Below are 21834 nucleotides of genomic sequence, written 5' to 3'. Positions count from 1 at the left end.
TCAGCACAGCTGGTCGTCGGCACAGCACGTGAGTCAAGATGTGGCTTGGTCGACAAGAGAAGCCTTGGTCGACCGCTCCGTTATGCCCCAGGGTTGATGACCACCAGGGGGGCATGGCAGGAATAGTTCTTATATTCTTATATTGTGGGAAAAAGTAAATAACTTTTCCTTATTCACTTTTTCCATACCAATTATGATTTTATAGACCTCTATCATATTCCTCGCGCCTTAATCTCTTTTATAGGCTGAAAAGTCCCAGTCTTTTTAATCTTTCTCCATATGGGATCCATTCCAAACCCCTTATCATCTTTGTTGCTCTTCTCTGAACCTTTTCTAATGCCAATATATCTTTTTTGAGATGAATTCTGCATACAGATGTGGTCGCCTCAAGATGTGGACGTACCAGAGGCAGTAGCGTGGGGTGGCAAGCAGCTGGTCTGTGAGGGGAGCTAGTTTTTAAACTGGCTCCCCCCACAGACCAGCTCCTGTCTGACTCCCCGCACTGCTGCCTCTGATAGAGGGGCAGCAGTATGGAGTGCAGGTGGTTTCCCGGGAATGGGGCTGGAGCACACTCACTGCCAGCGAGTTCCCTGGGAACTACAGAATAGTCAGATAACAGGTAAGAATTCATGAGGTTAATCGACTATTCAGTTAACAGATATTTAATATCCTTACCCCACATCTCCAGCTTGTTTTTAGCAGCCCCCTCCCTAGGTGAGGTGAATATCTTTTTTTTTTTTTTTTTTTTTTCTGCTTCTCAGTCGGGGGCCACATCTGTGAAGTTTTTTTTCTTCTCGCTTGTGACCAGGTTGGTGAGCGTGATGTGTGTGATTTTTGTTTTGTTTCTGCTTTGTCACTTGCGTGTGGCCTGGGACTGATTTTTTTTTTTTTTTCTGTTGGTCAGTGGCCCCAACCAAAAAGAGGTTCCCACCCCTGTCCTGAGTATTAGACCTCTACTGGGTTTGTGGGATTGGTGAAGCAATGACTGCATAATGCACAAATTCTCTATATAGCCTAATTCTTAAAAGTGAAAGCGGACAAAGGGAGGAATACTGGAAAATGTAGTCTCCCATAGCCAGATGATTGGTGGAGATTCCAGGAATAAATAAATGGTGAGCCCCACACAAATTATTGGACCTCTCAGGCTGACTTTGGCCTTGCTTTCACACAATGTAAGTTTGGAACAGCCTCCTAAATAGTTTCTTAAACCTGTACTTTCTGTACTGTAAAACATTCCATCTTTTATGCTCATATCTCAGGGTACGTCTACACTACAGCGCTAGTTCGAACTAACTTAGTTCGAATTAGTTAATTCGAACTAAGCTAGTTCGAACTAACGCGTCTAGAACTAAAAACTAGTTCGAACTAGCGTTTTGCTAGTTCGAACTAGTAAGTCCACATTGAGTGGACTCTGAACAGGGCTTAAGGATGGCCGGAAGCAGTGCCGGCAGGGCATAAAAGGAGGACTTAGAGCATGGAGATGCTGTCTCAGGCTAGCCGAGGGCTGCGCTTAAAGGGTCCCGACCCCCACCCCGGACACACAGTTCTAAGGGGTGCCCCGCTTCCAAAGAAGTTCTGGCTTGGAGTGCCCTGAGTGCCCACACTGGGCACATCACACCACTCGGCCATCAGCCCGGCTGCACTTGCCGCAGGCTGCCATCTGGGGAGAGAGAGTAATTGGGGGGCTGCAGGAGAGCTTCCACCCCCAGAAGCCCGCAGAGCCAGCCCAGTCCTCCCCATCGGGGGCTCGTACCCCATTCCTCCCTCACCTCCTTCCACTTACCCTTCCCTAGCCCCTCTTCTTATTGATGTACAAAATAAAGATAACGTTTCTTCCAACATTGACTCTGTCTTTATTGAAAAAAACTGGGGGACACTGGGAAAAGGAGGTGGGAGAGGGGAAGAGAAAGGCTGGGAGAGGGGAGGGCAACTAACATGATCAGGGGTTGGGAACAGGTCCCAGATGAAGAAAGGCTACAGAGACTGGGACTGTTCAGCTTAGAAAAGAGGAGACGGAGGGGGGACAGGATAGAGGTCTCTAAAAGCAGGGGTTGGGTGGAGAGGGTGCATTCAGAAAAGTTCTTCCTGAGTTCCCATAAAGAAGGACTAGAGGACACCAAAGGAAAGGAATGGGTAGCAGGCTTGAAACTAGTAAGAGAAAGTTGTTGTTCTTGACAAAGCAAATAGTTAACCTGTGGAACTCCTTGCTGCAGGAGGCTGTGAAGGCTACAACTAGAACAGAGTTTAAAGGGAAGTGAGATAAAGTGATGGAGGTTGGGTCCATGGAGTCCTATTAGCCAGAGGGTAGGAGTGGTGTCCCTGCCCAAAGTTTGTGGAAGGCTGGAGAGGGATGGCACGAGACAAATGGCTTGGTCATTGTCTTCGGTCCATCCCCTCCAGGGTCCCTAGGGTTGGCCGCTGTTGGCAGACAGGCTACTGGGCTAGATGGACCTTTGGTCTGACCCAGTACGGCCATTGTAAGCTCAGGGCTCAGTGTCGGGGGTCTCAGTGGACCCCCTTGATTTTCATGCACACCTGGTCCTGGGTGGCCAGGCTGGCAGCTCTCCTGCCCTAGACAGCCACTTTCCTGTGCCTAGTGCGGAGATCATGGACGAGGTCCACGATGTCCGCACTAGCCCAGGAAGGTGCCCGCCTCTTGCGGTCCAGGGCAAGCTCCCGGGAGCCGCCAGCCTGGTCCCGGCAAGAGGGGGTGGGCTGGGGGGCATCGGGTGGGTGGCTCTGTGCCGTGCCAGGTGCAGGGTCTGCTAGCTGGGTGCTGGCAGGCTTGCACCTGGCACGGGCACCGTAGCCAGCCCGTGCCCCTTTAAGGGGTCCGGGGCCGGGAGGGGGGCATAGAGTTTCCCTGGTGTTGGCCAGAGTGGCCACCAGGGAAACCTGGGGAGGGCTAGCCTCCCACTAGTTCGAACTAAAGGGCTACACAGCCCTTAGTTCGAACTAGCTAGTTCGAACTAGGCGTTAGTCCTCGTAAAATGAGGTTTACCTAGTTCGAACTAAGCGCTCCACTAGTTCGATTCAAATTCGAACTAGCGGAGCGCTAGTGTAGCACCTATTAAAGTTAGTTCGAACTAACGTCCGTTAGTTCGAACTAACTTTGTAGTGTAGACATACCCTCACTGATTTTAGTTCTATGTTGTTTATGCTGTCTTTTGAGCTCATTATATATCTTTTAGAAGCTGCATCTGCTGTTTCTTTAGCACGCCCTATTTATTCTGCAGCCAGATCTTCATGCAGTTATGACACTACAAAAATATAATTGTTGTTCATTGGGAAACTCACTAACTTCATAGTAGTTTTTAACCACTCTAGCAATTGACAGTCACCCTGCACTCCTTTTCCCTTGCTCCTGCTCCACAATTCAGATCTTTTGTCTGATACAAACTCACTGCGGTCTTAAGCAGTCCTTGTGCTATGAGTGTCTGGCAGGATCATTAGTACTAATGTGCTGCCCTCTCTAGTATTTTTAACTGAAGTGTCATCTAAGTTAATTTGACCTTTCATTTGCAAAATGAAGGCAACATTTAAACAAAATACATTGCGAACAATCAGTTGCAGTAATTTTTAAACTATCTGTATTCAGAAATCATGTCTCATTGAAATGACATTATCAAATGTTAGTTATCCTACATTTCGGAAGAGCAGACACAAAAGAACCACTGATTTTCTTTTTTTCCCGTTAAAGCAATTTTGTTCCATGAGAACTTTTCATAATATCGATCTGTAAAATTACAGTGGGCCAAGAGCTGCTGAGAAAAGACCAACATAAAAGATTGTGCTTATTTAGTCCATTTTTTATAATTAATTAATACAACTGCTAGGCATAATTTGTCTTTAAATTTATCTATTAGATTGAGGTAGGAAACAGTGGTCCAGTGGAAGTCTAACAAACACATTTGATCTGGGAGCACATTCTGTACACAGGTATTGAATCACTTGTATGAAGAAAAATACTAGGGGAAAAGCATACCAAAATGTAGGAGGCTTGAATCTCCTCTGCCCCATGCAACTGAGTCCAAAACTAGTCAGCACTAAAGTTGTACAGGATGTTTAAAGTGAGGAAGAACTAGTACTTTTGAAGGGTTATGATTCAAACCATTTTTCACTCTGCATGATGACATGGCAGTAATGGAGTTAAATGCCCACAAAGTAAAGGTGAAGGATAGTGTGCTTGAGATTTTTTTCTGCTATAACTGAAATTGTGAATACATTATATGTAGCCTGAAGTAACATGCCACTATTTCCTTATAAAACAAACACTGATTTTTTTTATAGAAAACTGAAGGTCAAGCTATAACTATATGTATTTCTTTCCTTAGAATGCAGAAATTTCAGTTTTTGAAGTGAACATCCGTTTTGTTGGTGGACTGCTTTCTGCATATTATCTTTCTGGAGAAGAGGTAAGATTTTCTGCATTGTCAACGTAAAATTCCAGTCATTCAGACTATTGGAATTGGATAACTTTTTTCTCCGTTCTTCTTATTAAAAAGTGTCCATACAGATTGTTGCTATCGTGTTTGGCAACTGTATCCTATTGGCAAGTCTGTCTGAAGACTTTTGCTTTCTTTTCTCCCTGGGTTATTGCTTTGTATAAATATAATTAATGGGAAAAAAATTCAATTGTAAAACAGTAATCAATACTGTTGTTCAACTACGGAGTTGTGAAGTTTGTTGATACTGCTGGAGGTGGGTTTGGATGACATGGTTCCCACAGGTCAGTTTGGAACGTGTTGTCATCCATTCATACAATTGACAACTGTGACAAGGCAAGTTATTCATCCAAGTGTTAGCAAAGTTGCAGTTCGAAGGTATGACTAGAGAAACTCTTGATATGGTTGGAGGGCGAACGGAATAAATATCAGAAATACAGACATCAAAGGAGGTCCCTAAAAATACCACTGCTCATTGGATGTAAGGCAGTGGTCTCCAACATTTTTAACCACAAGATCACTTTTTTCAATTTAAGTGCTATGTAAGATCTACCTCAAATCCAAATACCCTCGCCCCATTTTTCTTTGAGGCCTTGCTCCTGCTCCACTCCTCCTCCCAGGCCTCACCGTGCTCACTTGATCCCTTTCTCCCCTACCCTCATTCACTTTCTCCAGGCTGGGGTAAGGGTTTGGCATCCAGGAGGGGTTTCTGGGTGCAAGCTCTGGGAAGGAGTTTGGATTCGGGGGATTTGTGTCTGCGACAGGACATTGGGTGGTAGGAGGAGGTTCAGGGCTAGGAGAAGGATTCAAAATACAGGCTCTGGCTGGGCACTATTTAACTGAGATGGCTTCTGGGTGGTGGAGCAGTGGGGTTAAGGTAGGCTTATTCCTGCCTTGTCCCTGCCCCGCTCCTGAAAGCAGCTGGCATGGACAGCCATGGCACTATATGCTGCCCCCTCATCTGCAGGCATTGAGCCCACAGCTTCTACTGGCCACAGTTCCCCATTACTGATCAATGGGAGCTGCAGGAGTGGTGTCTGTTGGCAAGAACAGCATGTGGAGACCCCTTGCTCTGCCTTTCTCAGGAGCTGAAGGGACATGCCAGCTACTTCCAGGAGCAGCAGTCACCACAGGGATAATAACTCCAACCACAACAGGGTAGGCATTTTAGAACTCATTCCTCAAATAATTAAACTTTTTCGTAAGAGAGAAATTATAATTATGAAATGCACAGACCAGTCAAAACCCAAAAATAACCCACTTTTCAACCAGTAAAAAGTAACAACTCCCTACGTATGTGTTGGGTTGGGAGATGAGTGAAGGACAGCGTGTTTGTGAGAGACAGATTTACATTGCCAACCTCCCCCCCATTCTCTTCTCTCTGTGCGGAGATAGGGTCCTGACAGTGCCCCCCCTTCTCCCTCCCACATCCTGGACAGACAAGCAGGAGGCTTCTGGGTGGGGCAGCTCCAAGGCAGAAGGCAGGAGCAGCATGACAGTGGGGAGAGGGACAACTGAAGTGCCAGTGCTTGATAACTTCTTGGCTCACCTGTCAGAGGCTCCAAGATCTATTGGTAGATCTTGATTTACTGGTTGGTGATCACCGATTTAAGGTGAGTTGGTATGAAATCCAGGAGAACGAGCTCCTTGTGGTATTCTGGCCATCTGCAGGAAGAGAATGATGATCACCATAAAGTTTGTGCTGTGCAGTTTTTAAACTTTGTCCTGATACTCAGTTTTATAGATGTGGAAGAAACAGAGCTGGAACTAGTCCCTGAATCTTCAGCCATCAGTGGTGTCAATCTTTACTTGTTTTCATTACTAGTCTGGAGGCCTTAGGGACCACAAAGGCTGTAGTCCTCCTAGGAACAGTTTCCAATTGCTGGCAACTATTCCAGAAACCTTAGTAGCTGTTATTTCTTCTTGACTTGCTTGGCAATGTTAGATACCTGTTTTTTGTTGTTGTTGTTGGTTGTTGAGCAAACCCAAGTGAGTACTTCTCATGAGGCTTTTCATACTGTCAATTACACAGAAGGCACTGGGTTTAACTAAACTTCTAAAGTTCAAACTTACTTGTTTAAGTTCTCTAAAGTTGTTTATGCTCTCATACACATGTAGCTCCAAATGCAGTTAATGTTGATAGAAAATTTTAGCGGTTGGAATTGATGCAGATTTTTGTTGAGTAAATAATGTACATTTTAACAGAAATGGTTCACCTGACACTTGAAGGAAATCAGCCATTGTTCTACAATGATTTACTGATCAAGTGATGAGCACAGCTGGAGTATCTTTAGAAACAAACATTTATTTTTTCTGATTAATAGTTAAGCTTCACCAGTAACTTCTTCTACTAAAACATCTACTGTTCACAAACTGTCATGAGGTTTGAAAGACAAATGGTGTAGCAGCCGCTTGAGTGGCATGTGGGGTTGGATGGGGCCTGTCTGAGGCTCCCTGCTGCGTCCCTGGGCCAGATCGGGCAGCTTGGTGGGCTGGATGCAGGCCACAGGCTATATTTTGCCTAGCCCTGAGTTAAAGGCTCTGACTCAACTGGTCCTTAACTGCCAAGAAGTATTTGATTGGTCAGTTATTAGGTCTCTTGTAAACCACCAAAATACAAATATGTAAAGGGAAAATGTAATGTTCTTGTGAGATTATATATAAACGCATATACTTATGGATATGGTTTTCTATTATAGTGCTTAACATTCCTTTCAATTAAATACCAGTATACTAACTGGTAGGAAAACAGACATGAATGTTCAATATGCCTTTAAGTCTATAGTAGATATGAATGTTGTTTTATGTAAGGTCTTTGTAGAACTATTGTAAGCTCTTTGCAGTCTACATTCTAGAGATGTGTGTCTAACCCATGACATTATTCTGGATGGCAGTTCAGAGAACTGAAGTAGCTGAATTTGAATTGGGAAATTAATACAATATCAAAATACTTCTAAATGAGAATGGAACATAAGTCAAGAGAAATTGTTTTTTTTTTTTTTTTAAAACCAGACAACTGTTTTGAGAATTCATAATCTCATGCTTGTCAATTTGGAATTATTTAAAAAATAATAAAAAAGGACTAGATGATACTATAGTACCCATAAGGTGGAGGTACAGTAACAAATATATATAAAGCTTTGAGAGGGAAAGAATTGTAGGAACCAGAATAAAAAAAAATGTGCTAAAACCTCTCATATACTGGCAGAGTGAATATAACAAGCGCTGATATCTTGAAATATTTAAGACCTCTATGAGGTGGCATGTACTTATCAAGCAGAACAGAGATGTTTTAGTGGAGGGCATCCAAGCCAGCTGCTATCCTCCCTCCCTGTGGAGGATGCACTGCCATTAGATTTGATTTGGAGTAAAAAAAAGTTTGAGAATGGACAGAACTTCTGTTCCCTCTTGAATTGGACTGGATAGCCCAAGAAATAGTGGTCAGAAATCAACTGAAATGAACCGGCAATATATAGGCTCTCTCTACTATAGGAGCTTCTGACTTTTACTGGGAGGATCCTTGGTGCTGCAGTCTAGCCCTGGAGAATACAACTCCCAGGATGCCTTTGAAAAAAGGGGAGGGAAGCTGTTTCTCCCTGCACTGTGTGGAAGAGAGCGAGTTAGGGGGGAGGCTCTAATTTGGAGAGAGGAGCCATGCTGGTGGTTGTCAGTTTTTTCCAGTCTAGGAGCTGCTGTTGGAAGCTAGAGCCTGCTGCTGAAAGCCTGCTGGGGCTTGGATCTAGCAGGCTGCTTCAGGGGCTGTTAGTGATTTGTCCCTGGAGGGGAGAGTCTTTGGCTGTGCCTGTGGCTGAGAGAGGCCTACATAACCCTGCATAGAAGGTATTGTGGCCCTGGCCACAACAAAGGCAGGACAACTGGGGCGTTTGCCTCAGACTCCTCATAATCAGTGGTGCAAAGACACAATGAGTACAAATAACTAGCTGGAATTTTTAAGTTTTTTGACAAAAGTACCTACAATTAATAGGGAAAATGGAGATAATTCTCTTGCCTAGGTAGGTGGGCACATTTTCCAGTTGCAAATTATTTGGTTAATTCAGCAACTTGCAGACAACAATTGATAATGGTTGAATACAGGCACTCTTCATCTTTTCTTGAGGCTGGGGGTACGTCTAGACTACAGGGTTTCGTCGACAGAAGTTTTGTCGACAGTATCTGTCGACAAAACTTCTGTCGACATAGAGCGTCTAGACACATTCAGTTCTGTTGACAAAGCAAGCTGCTTTGTCGACAAAACCCTGTAGTCTAGATGCAACCCTACAGGCAATAACACCTTCTGTCGACAGAACTCTGTCGACAGAAGGTGTTATGCCTCGTAAAATGAGGTTTACCAGCGTCGACAAAACGGCTGAGTTCTGTCGACGTTATGTCGACAGAACTCAGCGGTAGTGTAGACGCAGGTATAGTTTTGTCGACAAAAGTCCACTTTTGTCGACAAAACTCAGTAGTCTAGACACACCCTAAGTATTGTAACTTACTTTAAAGTACAGCTGTCATTTACCTGCATTCTTACTAGACTTAACTTGTGATCTGCTTTGAAGACTGTTTGTTTAAAGCACACGTAAATTTGTTTTCTTCAAAATAAATGCTCCAGAATTGTCATGGTTTTAGCTATGCTCAGCTTATGAAAAGAGAAGTGCTACATATGCATTCGCAAAGTGCTCTACCAGCTTCCATCAGGCTGTCAAACTCCAACCCTCCCCACTTCACCAAACTAGCAGTTGTAGTAAATGGTTTAAGTTCAGTATCATAACTTATTCTTGCAAGAATCTTTTCTTTAAAAAGATGTCTACCATTTCAGAAATCGTGAACTACCAATTAGTGAACTACTAGTTTCCTAATGAAGGTAAACTCTGGAAATGATGATCAGAAAGTTGACCATGGCTAACTGTAATATAATTTGATATGTTCTGTCTAGAAACATTTTGGGGAAACAATCTTAATGTTTAAATGATAAATATATGGTAACTGATATCCTTTTACTAAGTATTTAATAACTTCAGCCACGGTTCAGAAGAAATTTTGCAGTATCTATTCATATAAGAAAGATTGTATAAGTCTTGTAATCAATCTGAATTACTCGTGTAGAGTTGGGGGATCAGATCCTTGACTCTCCCTAGTAATAATCCGATTGCCTATGAAAAGGACAGTGTTGATTGTGGCAAAACTATTGGCTGTGCCTGTAGGTCCTGCACTTCTGGCCAATAGCATTCAGTCTCAGAGGCTCACTGTCCCACCACATGGCCTCTTTCTTTTTACTAGCAGGGTGAAACCCCTCTGTAGTCTCCTTTTAACATGAGGGTGAAACCTCTCTAGTCCTGGTCTTCCTATCCAGGGACAGGCTCAGCAGTGGCATGGGGAAGGTTGGACGGAACCCGGGCCCACCCACTGCTCCATGTTCCAGCCCAGGGACCCTAAGTTAGTGACAACAGATGGGGTTTGTTCTACTCCCTGTCTGGCAACTACTTCTTGGGCCACTTCCCCAAATGATCCCTCTCAGTACCTTTCCTTGGGTACCTGATCCTCTAGCACTCTTCTTGCCTTACAGCTCCTAGCTCTCACCCAATCTCCTCTCACTCTCCACACTTTGACTTCTTTTCCTCCTGGTGTGTCAACCTAACAGAAAGAGTCCTTTTTTTAAACCAGTCTCAACTGGTTGTTGATTGGCCACAGGTGGTCTAATTAGCTCACTCCCTTTACTCTGGAAGGCTCCTAATTAACTCCAGGTGTTTTCACTGGCCTCATTGTCCAGAGTACTTCTGGAAAGTTCCTACTCTAGGCCAGGCCCTGTCAGTTTACCCAGAGAACAGAGACCTACTTAGTCTAAGGCTCACGTACTTTCCTTCTAGCACTCTTTTTTTTTTTTTTCTTTTTTTAATAACCCTCTGACCTGACCCTGTCATATTATGATTTGTTTTCAGTACTGTAATTAAAGGCAGCTTTATTATGTAAAAAAGTTATTGAAATCGTAATTGTTAATACTTTTGAATTAAGTCCATGGTTAATTATCTAAAATTGCAACATATTGCATATCCCATGATTGTAAGTTTAATCATAATTAACAAGGAATATGTAACACTGAGTATATTCTAAAACATTTTGCTTGCACTGAAGGTCACTTAAATAAAATCACTAATCTCTGTCACATTTTAAAAACTGCTACATTTAGTACTTTGGTTGTCGGATAGCCAAATTTTTACATGGCTTCTTTGAAACCTTTTCTTGCTGTAATTACATTAAAACCCTGCGGGGAGGGAATGCCATACTGGATTTAATTGAGCTACCGTGAATGCAATACAAGTATTAAAACAAATAAGCAGATTTGAAGCCAAGAGTTTAGTTTGCAATTTGGATTAAAGTGTTAGTTTTTAACATTGAGAGAGCACACAAGAAATGTCATATTTGACTAAGTTGGGCTAAACTTTTCAGGAGTGTTAAGAGAACTTCATGTATTTATTGACAACATGATCTGCAAAGAAGTTTTTAAGATTTTTTTTTTTTCGTGTCTGGATTACTACAACATATTGTGCATGTAACTGGAAACTGTTTCCTTGCTACACACTAACCAATGGCTACTGCCAAATAACATTTTTTTTTAAACTGCTCAAGAGCATCATCTACTTCAAATTACCCAGTTTCTTTAGAAATAAGTGTATTTAGTGTATGACATGCTAGCAGCAGCTGATCACCTCTGATGCCCTTGGCTTGTAACTTCAAGCTAGAGATGTTAAAATTTTCGATTAGTTAATTAATCTAAGTCCATTGACTATTCGATTAGTCGATAAGGGTGCTTCTGCTTTGAAATGAAGCAAGATCCCTCCCAGCTATTCCTGCATTTCAAAGGTGGAAGTGCTGCTCAGTGCTGCATAAGAGGCTTTTATGCATTTCAACAATTAAAATGCTGAGTGGAGCCCAGAGCTTTTGTACATTTCAAAACAGAAGTGCCGCAGGGAGTCAGTGGGGGACTCCCAGCTGGCCCCAGACTCCACAGGCATTTCAATCTTTGAAATGCACAAGAGTCCCTGATGGGACCTTTGTACATTTCAAAGGTACGCCTGTCAGCTGATGGTCAGGGCAGCGTGTGCGTGTGTGTTACACCCAAGTCTTCAACTGCTGAGACACAAAGTCTCGTTGCAGCGGGCAGCCTAGGAGGCTGGAGGGTGCCCCGAAAAATAGTTTAATGTCCGTGACTTTACTGCTAGGACCGAGGTCCCATCGCAGAGGGTAGCCAAACAGGCTAACAGACGCCCCAGTGTGTACAGGAAGAGCTTATTACACTTCAGATTTTAGCTGCTAGAATTCATAATTCCTTCGCAGCGGGCAGCCCAGGAAAGGCTGAGAAGTGCCCCAGTGGACCCTGTCACCTGGGAGTGACACAGATCCAAACGCCCAAGCTCTTCCTATAACTGTCCCTTTATGACTGGCTGAAGTTCTTTTAAATTGTGCTTGGTTCTATTACAGCAACTGAAGGAGTCAGGTTAAAACTTAAATAGTTACAGGTTTATTTGAGGAAGCTTATAAATCATATGGTTGCAATGGCTATTGTTCTATTTCTTAACTACTAGCAAAATATAGATCTTAAAAATGGTTACAAAGAAGATAAAGATAGAAAAATAGAAATAATGGTACCAAGTAACAGCTTACTCTTTCTATGTGTACACTTAAGACAGAGGACCACATCCAGGTACAATTTTTACCCCCTTCTGTGCCTCTCGACTCCAGCATGTCAGGCCAGGGCCGGTCCCTCAATTCCTAGGAAAGACGAAAATACGAGGTGGGCGTCCCCATAGAACCTCGGGAGGTCAAACACCTAACCCGACCAGCAGGTAGAGGGTAGAATGACACTCAAAAGAGAGTGTGCTGCTGTACCACCTTTATACTCATGGGGTCACGTATTTCTCTTCCTTGTCTGTCATGCCAAATGGGGCTGGTCTGTCTTTTGTGAGACCAGTTCTTACAAGGGAGTTGTGAACTTAATTTACACTTGTAAGAGAGATAACTAAATTGGAATTACTGGGGATTCTTTTCTCAGTGGGAAATTCCTCTCCCAGGGACTGTGTGTGTGTGTGTGTGTGTGTGTGTGTGTGTGTGTGTGTGTGTGTGTGTGTGTGTGTGTGTGTGTGTGTGTGTGTTCGAATCAACATGGGTGCCAGCCGGGGCAGTTCTCTCAGCCTCGAGGCCAGCTTATTGACTTAATCGCTCTCTCTCCACATATCTGTTTTCAGCTCCTCAGGATCAGATGAGCCAGCATAGACTATGCTGATTTTATTGCTCCTTCTCTGCCCTGTATGCTTCAGAGAGGCAAATAAGATGGATGATATGGGGGGTTAGTCTGTCTGGCTACAACGCCCCCCAGCAGTCCCTCCCCCCCCCCCCTTTGCTACCTCTTCCTGATAGAGGCAGCAAGAGGGGAGGGAGAAGCAACTTGTCGATTAGTGTGTCCACTATCCCATAAGCTTTTGCATATTGGATAGTCGATTAGTCACTTACATCTCTACTTCAGGCCTGCTCATGACACTAACACAGCATTGGTGGCAGTGTCAGACAACTGCATCATTAATGTTTTACTTGTGTGCATCAAGGGAGCTGGTATTGTCAACTACAAAGTACTGATGATTCACTTGCATGCCTTTGGTAGGCCATTGTGAACTCACTTTCAGCTGAATGTACTAACTTCTCCATCTCCTTCCAGTGGGAAATACTTACATTTCATAAACACCTTTTTGATTGCTAGTATCAGTGAAAACTAACTGAAATATATAGAAGAAAAGGCAAAGCATTTCCACTTGCACTTTTACCTTACTGACGGTTTCTTAGAAGGTTGAAGGGGGAATGTGCCTGGGTACCCTTCCTCCTAAGTTGTTTTTTTTTTCTGAATTTCATACAGCGTTTGTTGATTTCCGTTTCCTTTTCTGACACTCCATGCGTGCACCCATTTCCAAGGGAGACATGTGTTCATCCCAAGTATGACTTTTTAAAAAGCCCACAGTGTTGTGAAGGCTTTTTATTGTCTTCAGCTATTCACTTAAACAGATTCTTCTCATTCATCCTCTGGTCTTCCCATTGCATTATCTTTACCCTGATAATTCTTACCATGAGTCCAGTCTCAGCACATTTCTATAGTGTGAAACAATGACAACTGATCTGCATAAACAGAATAAAAACATCCATTCCACTGTGCATAAAAGTAGTCAATTTATAGAACTGGTATATTAAGAAACAGAATACCCAGTCAGTGTTGTACTTTGCAGGGACCCAGAATTTGCTAGTAAGCAAGCTTAGCAGGTACTTTACCACCAAGTGGGAGCTACATAGCTAAGTGGTGAAGAGCTTCCTTGTTCAGTAAGGAATCCTATGCCACCTCTTAGACAAACAGGAAATGCAGCACATACTGTTTCATACAGTTAAACACCAGAGGGGACCACCAGATCACCTAGTATGATCTCCTGTATTTCACAGGCCACCCACACAACCCAACAACTAAAATTAGATGTAAGTATCTCAGCCCACTGGAGACCACAGTATTACCTATCACATGCTGAGGAGAATAGGAGGGACTGTGGTGCACCAATGAATGCACAAAGCCTTCACAATGCCCAGGAAATGATTGCAAGGCACCTGGATGATCCTAGTAAGTGATCTGCACCCATGGATAGCTCAGGGCCAGTTCTCCTACTCCTTTGTGGAAAATTTCATGGGACAGAACTTGAGCCATTATCATGCCCGAATGGCCTAGACAGTTGAGGTTCCAAGATCTTCTGAATTTATCAGCTCAACCAGCCATCAGCATTCTTCCCTCCTCAAACATCTTGACTCAGTGGAACAGTAGGGTGAGACAGCCCAATCCAAAAGCACTTTGCCTTGCAGCTTAATTTTTGAAAGTGCACATTGCTGTTCTGCATCCAAGCAGGCCATTCTTCCATGGAATCCACCAGAAAGGAGTCAACCAGTTACTACTCTGGACTCAACACTATCACATCTCCTGAGACAAGCTATTCCTTCCAATACTGGGTAGCCACCTTATCTAAAAGATGACAGTTCTGTCCTTAGTTTCACACAGGTTCTCCCAGCTGGAATCCACATGTCTTCCTCCATGCATAACTACCCTTTATTTACTCACGCACTCACCACTTCAGGTTCTTAGGATTTAATTAGAACTTTCCCATTGACGTTAAAACTTGTCCCATAACAGAACCTACATTTAGTTCTTTCAACACTTAATATGCCATCTTTCAACTCTGTTAACCTTCATAGGTAAGTGGAGTACTTATTTTCCCCATTGCTTCAACCAGACATATAGGTAAACTAGGGGCCCGGTAGGGCTTGACGATCGCAGTGAAAACCACTCTCCAGCCCCGCACTGTGCATGCGTGAACTGCTGGTGAACGGGGCGACCGGCGGACATCATCTCGCCACGGGCGAGCAGATAAGCGGATTTGTCAAGCCCTGATTGGAGACCAGACCCTTTGTATGAAATCTACTGTTCATTTTAGGGAGTCTGTCTGAACTCAGAGTAAAGAGTAAGAGTTGGGATCACCAAATTTGATATACAGCTTTCTGTTATCACAACTTAAATGAACATAAAGGCTTGGTTGTGCCAGTAAAATGGGATCTGCCTGGAATGGGGTGCTTCTCCTAAAACCAAACAGGAAAGAGACAGTCACCAAACAGGTGAGAGGGGCTAGCTGAGGGTGTGGCCCCACATTTGGGACTGTCTCAACCCTGAGCCTCTCACCTCCCAGACTCCTTTTAGGGACTGTGTGTGGGGAGGCCTGAAGCTTCCTCCCCTCAGATTCATATGCTGAAGCTGCTGGCTAGTCCCCATTGTCACTGTCAGGGAGCAAGGGAAAGTGCACAGTTTGATGCATTCCTCACTCTGGCTGAGGAGTGCAGGGGGCAGACAAGCTGTGCACTTTGCTCTTGCTCCCTGATAGAAAGAGGACGAGCAAATAGCCTTGGTATGAATCTGGGCTCCTACACACACACACACCCCTGCCCTGAGCCCCTCCTAACCTGCAGCCCTAAGTCCTTGCACCCTCATATCCCCAAGGTCTTATCCTGACTTCTGCACCTTCCACTTACCCACCCCTTTGCCTCCTCACACCCTACACCTTCCACATACCCAACCCCTTCACTCCATCTCTCACTGAAATTTCTTACAGGTACTGTTGTATCACAACAGCCCGCCCCCAACCTCCTGCCCTGAGGATGACACAACAGTACTTGTAAAAAATATAAGTTACTTGTGCCCCTTGACTGAACCAATGAGCCAAGAAAAATAGGATGAACCTGCAATAGGTTTGCTTCTCAAACCTTACAGAAAAGAAATTTGGAGTAGTGCTTGGTTTTGACACAATTAAATCAATTCTTAAAATTTGAAAACCACAATGACTAGCCATTTTTTGTTAAAACATAGCAAACAGTGGTAGTTTAAAGTGATGAAATAAAAATGCACTTGATGCATTTTCCATTTTAAGAAATTTACTAAAACAATTAAATGGAAAAAAATTAACAATCCCCTTTTTAAGAAATCTAAAATAAACACATCAAAATAACACTGTTAAAAATAAAATCATTTAAATAAAACATATACATTTTTCATTAATTTAAAAAAAATAGTTCACCCCAACGGTAGTCTTGGTATTTCCCATATACCAGACTCTGAGCTCATGTGTATTCTTCCCAAAGCCTTCAGAGAAGAAGAAAACATGAGCTTTGGAATGTTACCTACAAAGAACAAAACAGGTCAGAAAGTCATTTAGGCTGTTACCGTAGTGGGACAACCTTGAGGACTAGTTATTTCCTCACATAGGGTCCCCAAGTGGATTTCTGGCTGTATCCTTTCAGCTTGTACACCTCCCCCCCCCCCCCCCCCCCCCAAAAACATAAGGTATGGACTCACCTTATGGGAGAACAAGCAGCTTCAATAGCATCCCTTCAAGAGGGTACCTCCTCAAGGCAAGAACATGGAGTTGTATTTACATGTTAACAAGACATGACACCTTGATCCAAGCCTCTTCCACTAGTGTATTCTTTGAGACATTGGTTCCACAACTAGCTATGCCACATCGCATCCACCTGTCCAAGTGGTGCTTGTCAGTCACTACAGTGAGATACACATAGGTGCCAGCACTCAAAGAAGAGAAGAAAGTTGCTTATCTCACATAACTGGAGGAGTTTGAAATGTGTGCAGAGCATGGAAGTTGTACTTTGTGGATAATGTTGAAAATTGCAACATTGGCTTCATTCTAAATCAGAAATGAAAATTGAAAATTAGAAATTGTCCATGAAGAAAAAGTCTGGGGAGGAAAAAATAACCCTTTGGGTTGATCAAATGTTTTGCTATAACGTAAATGTTAACATTTAACTTTTGAAAATGAAAACTTGTTTCAAAATGGAAAATTAAAATATTTTGCTCAGTGTCAGTAGGACATTTAAACATAGTTGACAATAAAGTCAACCTGATTTAGTGAAGTTTTGATACTGATGGAACTGTATATTCTGGCAGTGCATAGCGAAGCTGAAATGTCCCTGACTGGCTGTTTGGCATTCATGTAGATATATTAACATCCCAAGAAGATGAATGGGAACAGCTTAATGTTTTAGTGCTATTGTCTGTCTGCAAAATGTAGCAATTACAAAAGTTTATTTTCTCCACTAAACCCGAATTATCTGAAATTCAGACAATCAAAAATGTGTAAATAGACACAATTCTGATTTCAAATTATACACTTGTTTGAGCCATTCAGACAATTAGAATATAAATATAGTGATCTTAGTAAAAAATTATGTAGTTTTTTCATTTGTATCTGAAATGAATTTGTCACTTAAATGAAATTTTTTTTTATTTTTATTAGTGTTCCATCATTTAATAAATTATTGCTAATATACAACCAGCCTTCATTTTAGTGGTGTTCTGGTTGAATTATAAGTTGAATATTTAATTTGATTAATACTATAAATACGTAAAATGAGCAGTGTACAGAAAATAAATTGGAACAATTTTATGCTATCTTTTGTATGTATGCATATATTATACAGTCAGCAGTATTCTAGTGTTGATCATTTTTGATGACTTAAAGAACAAGAGTAGTCCATCTCACTAGAAATATGGTGTCCAACACTAATCACATGTGGCTATTTGGCCAGTTGAATGTGGTTAGTTGGCTCAAAAAATTATTTACACTTTCAGAATAATGTGGCTAGTTTTCTTCAGAACTGATTGGACACTACGGCACTAGACCAAGGATCCTAAGAAGTGTTCCTCTGCTCAGCTGTAAAAAGTTGTTCTTTCGTTTCCTCTGCTCATAAACCAAGTGAGAGGTCTACCTCTTTGACAAAGGTAGTACAAGATAATTCTCGGGTTAGATCTTATTCCTCTCTCTTATCAAACCTAAGACTGTATACATTTATGTAAGTTTAAGGGGGGGGAGAAATCCCTTTTCCCCTTTAGAGAGTAAAAAACTCTTCCTAGTCAAGAGTAAAGTAAAAGGCTTTTCCCGGACTCTAAATGACTGTCATTTGCTTTCATAGCCAGTAATAAATTTCTCAAGTCAGCCTGCAAACTACAGATGCTTTCTAACTATATTCACTAGTCAATTGCATGTGCTAATATTATTCTGTTCTGTTAGATATTTTCAAGAATCCTTTTAACATAGAGATAATTCAGCCCACCACAATAGTGATCAGTTTTAGCTGGGATCCTCACTGTCATTGCTTCTACTTCTCTGTCGTTTGTTGGAAGAGAAAATTATTAAATTCAAGTTCCAATATATAGGGAGAGAAAGCGAGGGGGAAACTGCTGAAGTCCTATAAACTAGGTTTTGCTGACTTCAATGAATGCAATTGCTTGTCAGTGCAAAATAAACATTATGGCTTATAGAGCTGGAGACTTTTGCTTCTAAAGTATGGTTTACCCTTTAATTTTTCCCTTGAAACATCCAAATTGTGAGGATAACCGCTATAAAGCAACTTAATAAGCAAGTGTTTGCTTTTCCTAACAGTCATAAGACTAAACTGTTGTCTGCCAAGCCCAAGTATCCCCAAAAGCTATCCTGTCAGGTGTCACTATAATTCCACAGAAAGCTAAAATTATTCTATGACGAAGTCCAGTGCTTTTACTTTTAGCAGAATGTTCTCCAGAACCACTGCCCTCTCGGATCACTGCTTGGATAAGTTATTCTAGGTCCTGGATCTAAAGGAAAACTTAAAGCCAGAAGAATGTAAATGCTGTTTGACTACTTCCTGGAACCAGGGCTTCTGGTCTGCCTCCAGCCTGAAAAAATACACTGTCAATTTTTTTTTAATGGGCTTTGTCTGTTTCTTTCTCTCATCGGAGGGTGAGGGGGCAGTCTGGGATATTAAACCATAATATAACAGATTGAGAATAATTAAATGTCACAGCCACTTTAAATCAATGAGGTACTTTAATAAGTCAATGCAATGTGCAGTAGTAAATTACATTTAACCATCTTACATTTACACTTCACTATTTACCCCTACCCTTGAGTGTGCACCTCTCTGAATTGGAGTTCGGGGGCTCTCCTGTCACCCATTTCCAGCCCCTGACAAAAAGAAGCTAGGGACACCATTCCTACTTATCCTGGCTAACAGCCATTGATGGACCTAACTTCCATGAATTTATCTAGATTTTTTTTTTTAACCCTGTTGAAGTCCTGGCCCTACTGAGACACTTGTGCATTTCAAAGATTGAAATGCCACGTGGAGCCCCGGAGCACGCTCAGTCCCCGTTGGCCCCAGGCTCCATGCGTCACTTTTTTGCTTTTAAATGACTGAACAACAAAATAGGAGATGGAATTCTGTGTTGATAAATGCAAAGTAATTCACATTGGAAAACATAATCCCAACTATACACACAAAATAGTAATAATAGATATGTAGCAGTGTTAGTCTGGTCTAGCTGAAACAAAAAACAGGACTATGTAGCACTTTAAAGACTAACAAGATGGTTTATTAGGTGACGAGCTTTCATGGGCCAGACCCACTTCCTCAAATCAAATTGTGGAAGAATTCCACAGTGCATACGTTCTGTTCGTTGCTGTTAGTTGGCTATTCACAGACTCCTCCAGTTAAGGTTTCTGGTTCTCCAAATGTGATGATCATTCAGAAATAATATAATTCTCCTTTTTCAGCTGTGGAAGAAATAGAATGTTATATTTTTTGGCAGAAATAAATTATAGGTTTAAATTGAGTGTTTTTTACATAATTGAAGAATTTAAAGAGCACTTCAGAATTGCTCATAAATTTACTGCATGTTGGCAGCACTGCACTTAATCAGTGCATTCATTTCTAACTCTAAAATAAAAATTTTGATGGCAATTATCTGTTTACCTCTTATGTTCTGTTCCCTTTATAACTTCTTCTTGGGGAAGTCATAAAACTATTACTCATGCAGTATCCTTACACTAACAAAATGAAATAAATGAATCTCCTTCATTTTTTACAAACTTGATCTCTTGTTGATCTCAATTTTAGTTCACTTAGTCCTCCTTTCTTAATTATTTTAATTTGTATGCACAAATTGCAGAAGACTTCACAATTCCCATGCTTAATTCAGTAAAGGGTACAGCCACTCAGCATTAGTTAGACTTGTTTTGACAAAGGCACTAGGCATGGTGAAAGATTATACAAAGTGAAAGATTGACTCTTGGATAGTGGAGGGAGGCAAGGAGAAATGGATGAGGGATCTCTTTATTAAAATGTCTACCAGTCAGTGATGGTGGTTTTAACACTAACCTGGATTCTAGCCAGCAATAGCCCATCTTTCTGAAAGAATTCTCAGGAGTAATTAAAAAATGAGTCATTCTGGAAAGGCTGACCCTTCTTTCGTGCTGTGTAAGAGGAGACGTATTGTTCATTCTGTGCCTTGTAACACGTGCCAGATGACACTGATGGACAGGGATTTCTAAGGATCAAGAAAAATCTTTAAATGTGGCTCTCAACTGAAAATCTATTCTCTGTAAAAGTGGAGTTCCATGTATGTGTCTCATTCATTTTATATGGGATTATGAAAAGATTTGTAACTGCCAATCTTGCCATCTCTAGTTTCACCATTTACATATAGTCAAAGATTTACTGGCTGAATTTGGCCTACAGTGACACTTGTGCAACCATTCCTTTTAACGGAGTTGCCTGGATATCACTAGAACTCGCTAAATATTTGAGTACAAAAAGATTGTGCAGTTAGTCTCTGCAGTGTTTCAGAGGAATGAAAAGCATAAAACTTACTATCACTTGCCTAAGCAGCTAGAACTCTGAAGATACACAGCATGGGTCTCTTGCAAGAAATTACTTTTTTTTTTTTAACGTAGTCACTGTTCAGATTTGAACCACTCATGAAATTGAACCAACCGTTACATGGTGCACAGTCACAATCTTGGGTTTCGAATCTGTCTTCACCTATGTTGTATATGAAGTATGGGACACTTCTGAGTAAACTTTAGCCCCTCCGTCTCCTTTTAAAATTTGGAATCCTTTAAGTAGTTTTGCAATCTCCTGTATTTTTTTTACTTAAACAGTAATTGTACACCTTCCCTATTGAGTCTGATCAATACAAATGTAAACAAAAAAAAAAGTTGTGTATTCAGTGGCACTGCTTCAATCATCAGTTCTTCCCCAAAAAGTGAAAATTTGTTGTCTCTCTGGGGTGGTTGAGGGAGACGAGGAGAAATGGATGGAGGGATCTCTTCATTAAAATGGCTACCAAACCGTGATAGTGTACTAATTTAGTATAATTAATTGTTCTATATTACCCTCCTGGTAGTCATTTTACTAATATATGATGCTTCCAATATGGGAGTTTATAGTAAGTAATGGTGATTTCTTAATCCAGTTCAAATCCTAGTTTTACAATTGGAATCACATCGCCCTTTAAACATAATATATACAGTAAAACCTCAAATTTACAAACTCGTTGGGATTATAATTCTGAAATATTCTTAACTCTGAACAAAATGTTATGTTCTTTCAAAAATTTACAACTGAACATTGACTTAATATAGCTTTGAAACTTTACTATGCAGAAGAAAACTTTCAACAACCTTAATTTACATTAAACAAGTGGAGAAACATTTCCTTACCTTATCAAATATATTGACAGAATTTTCCTTTTATTTTTATTAGTATAACACAGAACTGTACTGTACTTGTTTTTTCATCTCTGCTACCTGATAGTATTTTTCTAGTTCTAAATGAAAAGTGTGGTTGGTTGATCTGTTCACAGCTCTTGAGTGTAACTCTGAGGTTCAGTGTACTTAAATATTAAATGGTCAATTTCTGCTACTTTACATTTAAACATTAAAGGAAACAGGTACACTTCACTTTTTCTTGATGCAAAAATAAATCCCATTAC

General features: G+C 41.5%; 1 protein-coding gene across 1 annotated transcript in view; it reads left to right on the top strand.

Moving 5' to 3' along the window:
• MAN1A1 (mannosidase alpha class 1A member 1) overlaps positions 1 to 21834 on the top strand; it is a 186755-nt gene that overhangs the window by 87012 nt on the left and 77909 nt on the right. The window contains exon 4 of the mRNA XM_006123079.3: positions 4335 to 4415. Coding sequence (XP_006123141.2) covers positions 4335 to 4415 — 81 coding nt within the window. The remainder of the gene's footprint in view (positions 1 to 4334; positions 4416 to 21834) is intronic.

Source organism: Pelodiscus sinensis, chromosome 3 (assembly GCF_049634645.1).
Source record: "Pelodiscus sinensis isolate JC-2024 chromosome 3, ASM4963464v1, whole genome shotgun sequence".
Taxonomy (NCBI): domain Eukaryota; kingdom Metazoa; phylum Chordata; order Testudines; family Trionychidae; genus Pelodiscus; species Pelodiscus sinensis.
This window is presented reverse-complemented; position numbering and strand designations above follow the sequence as displayed.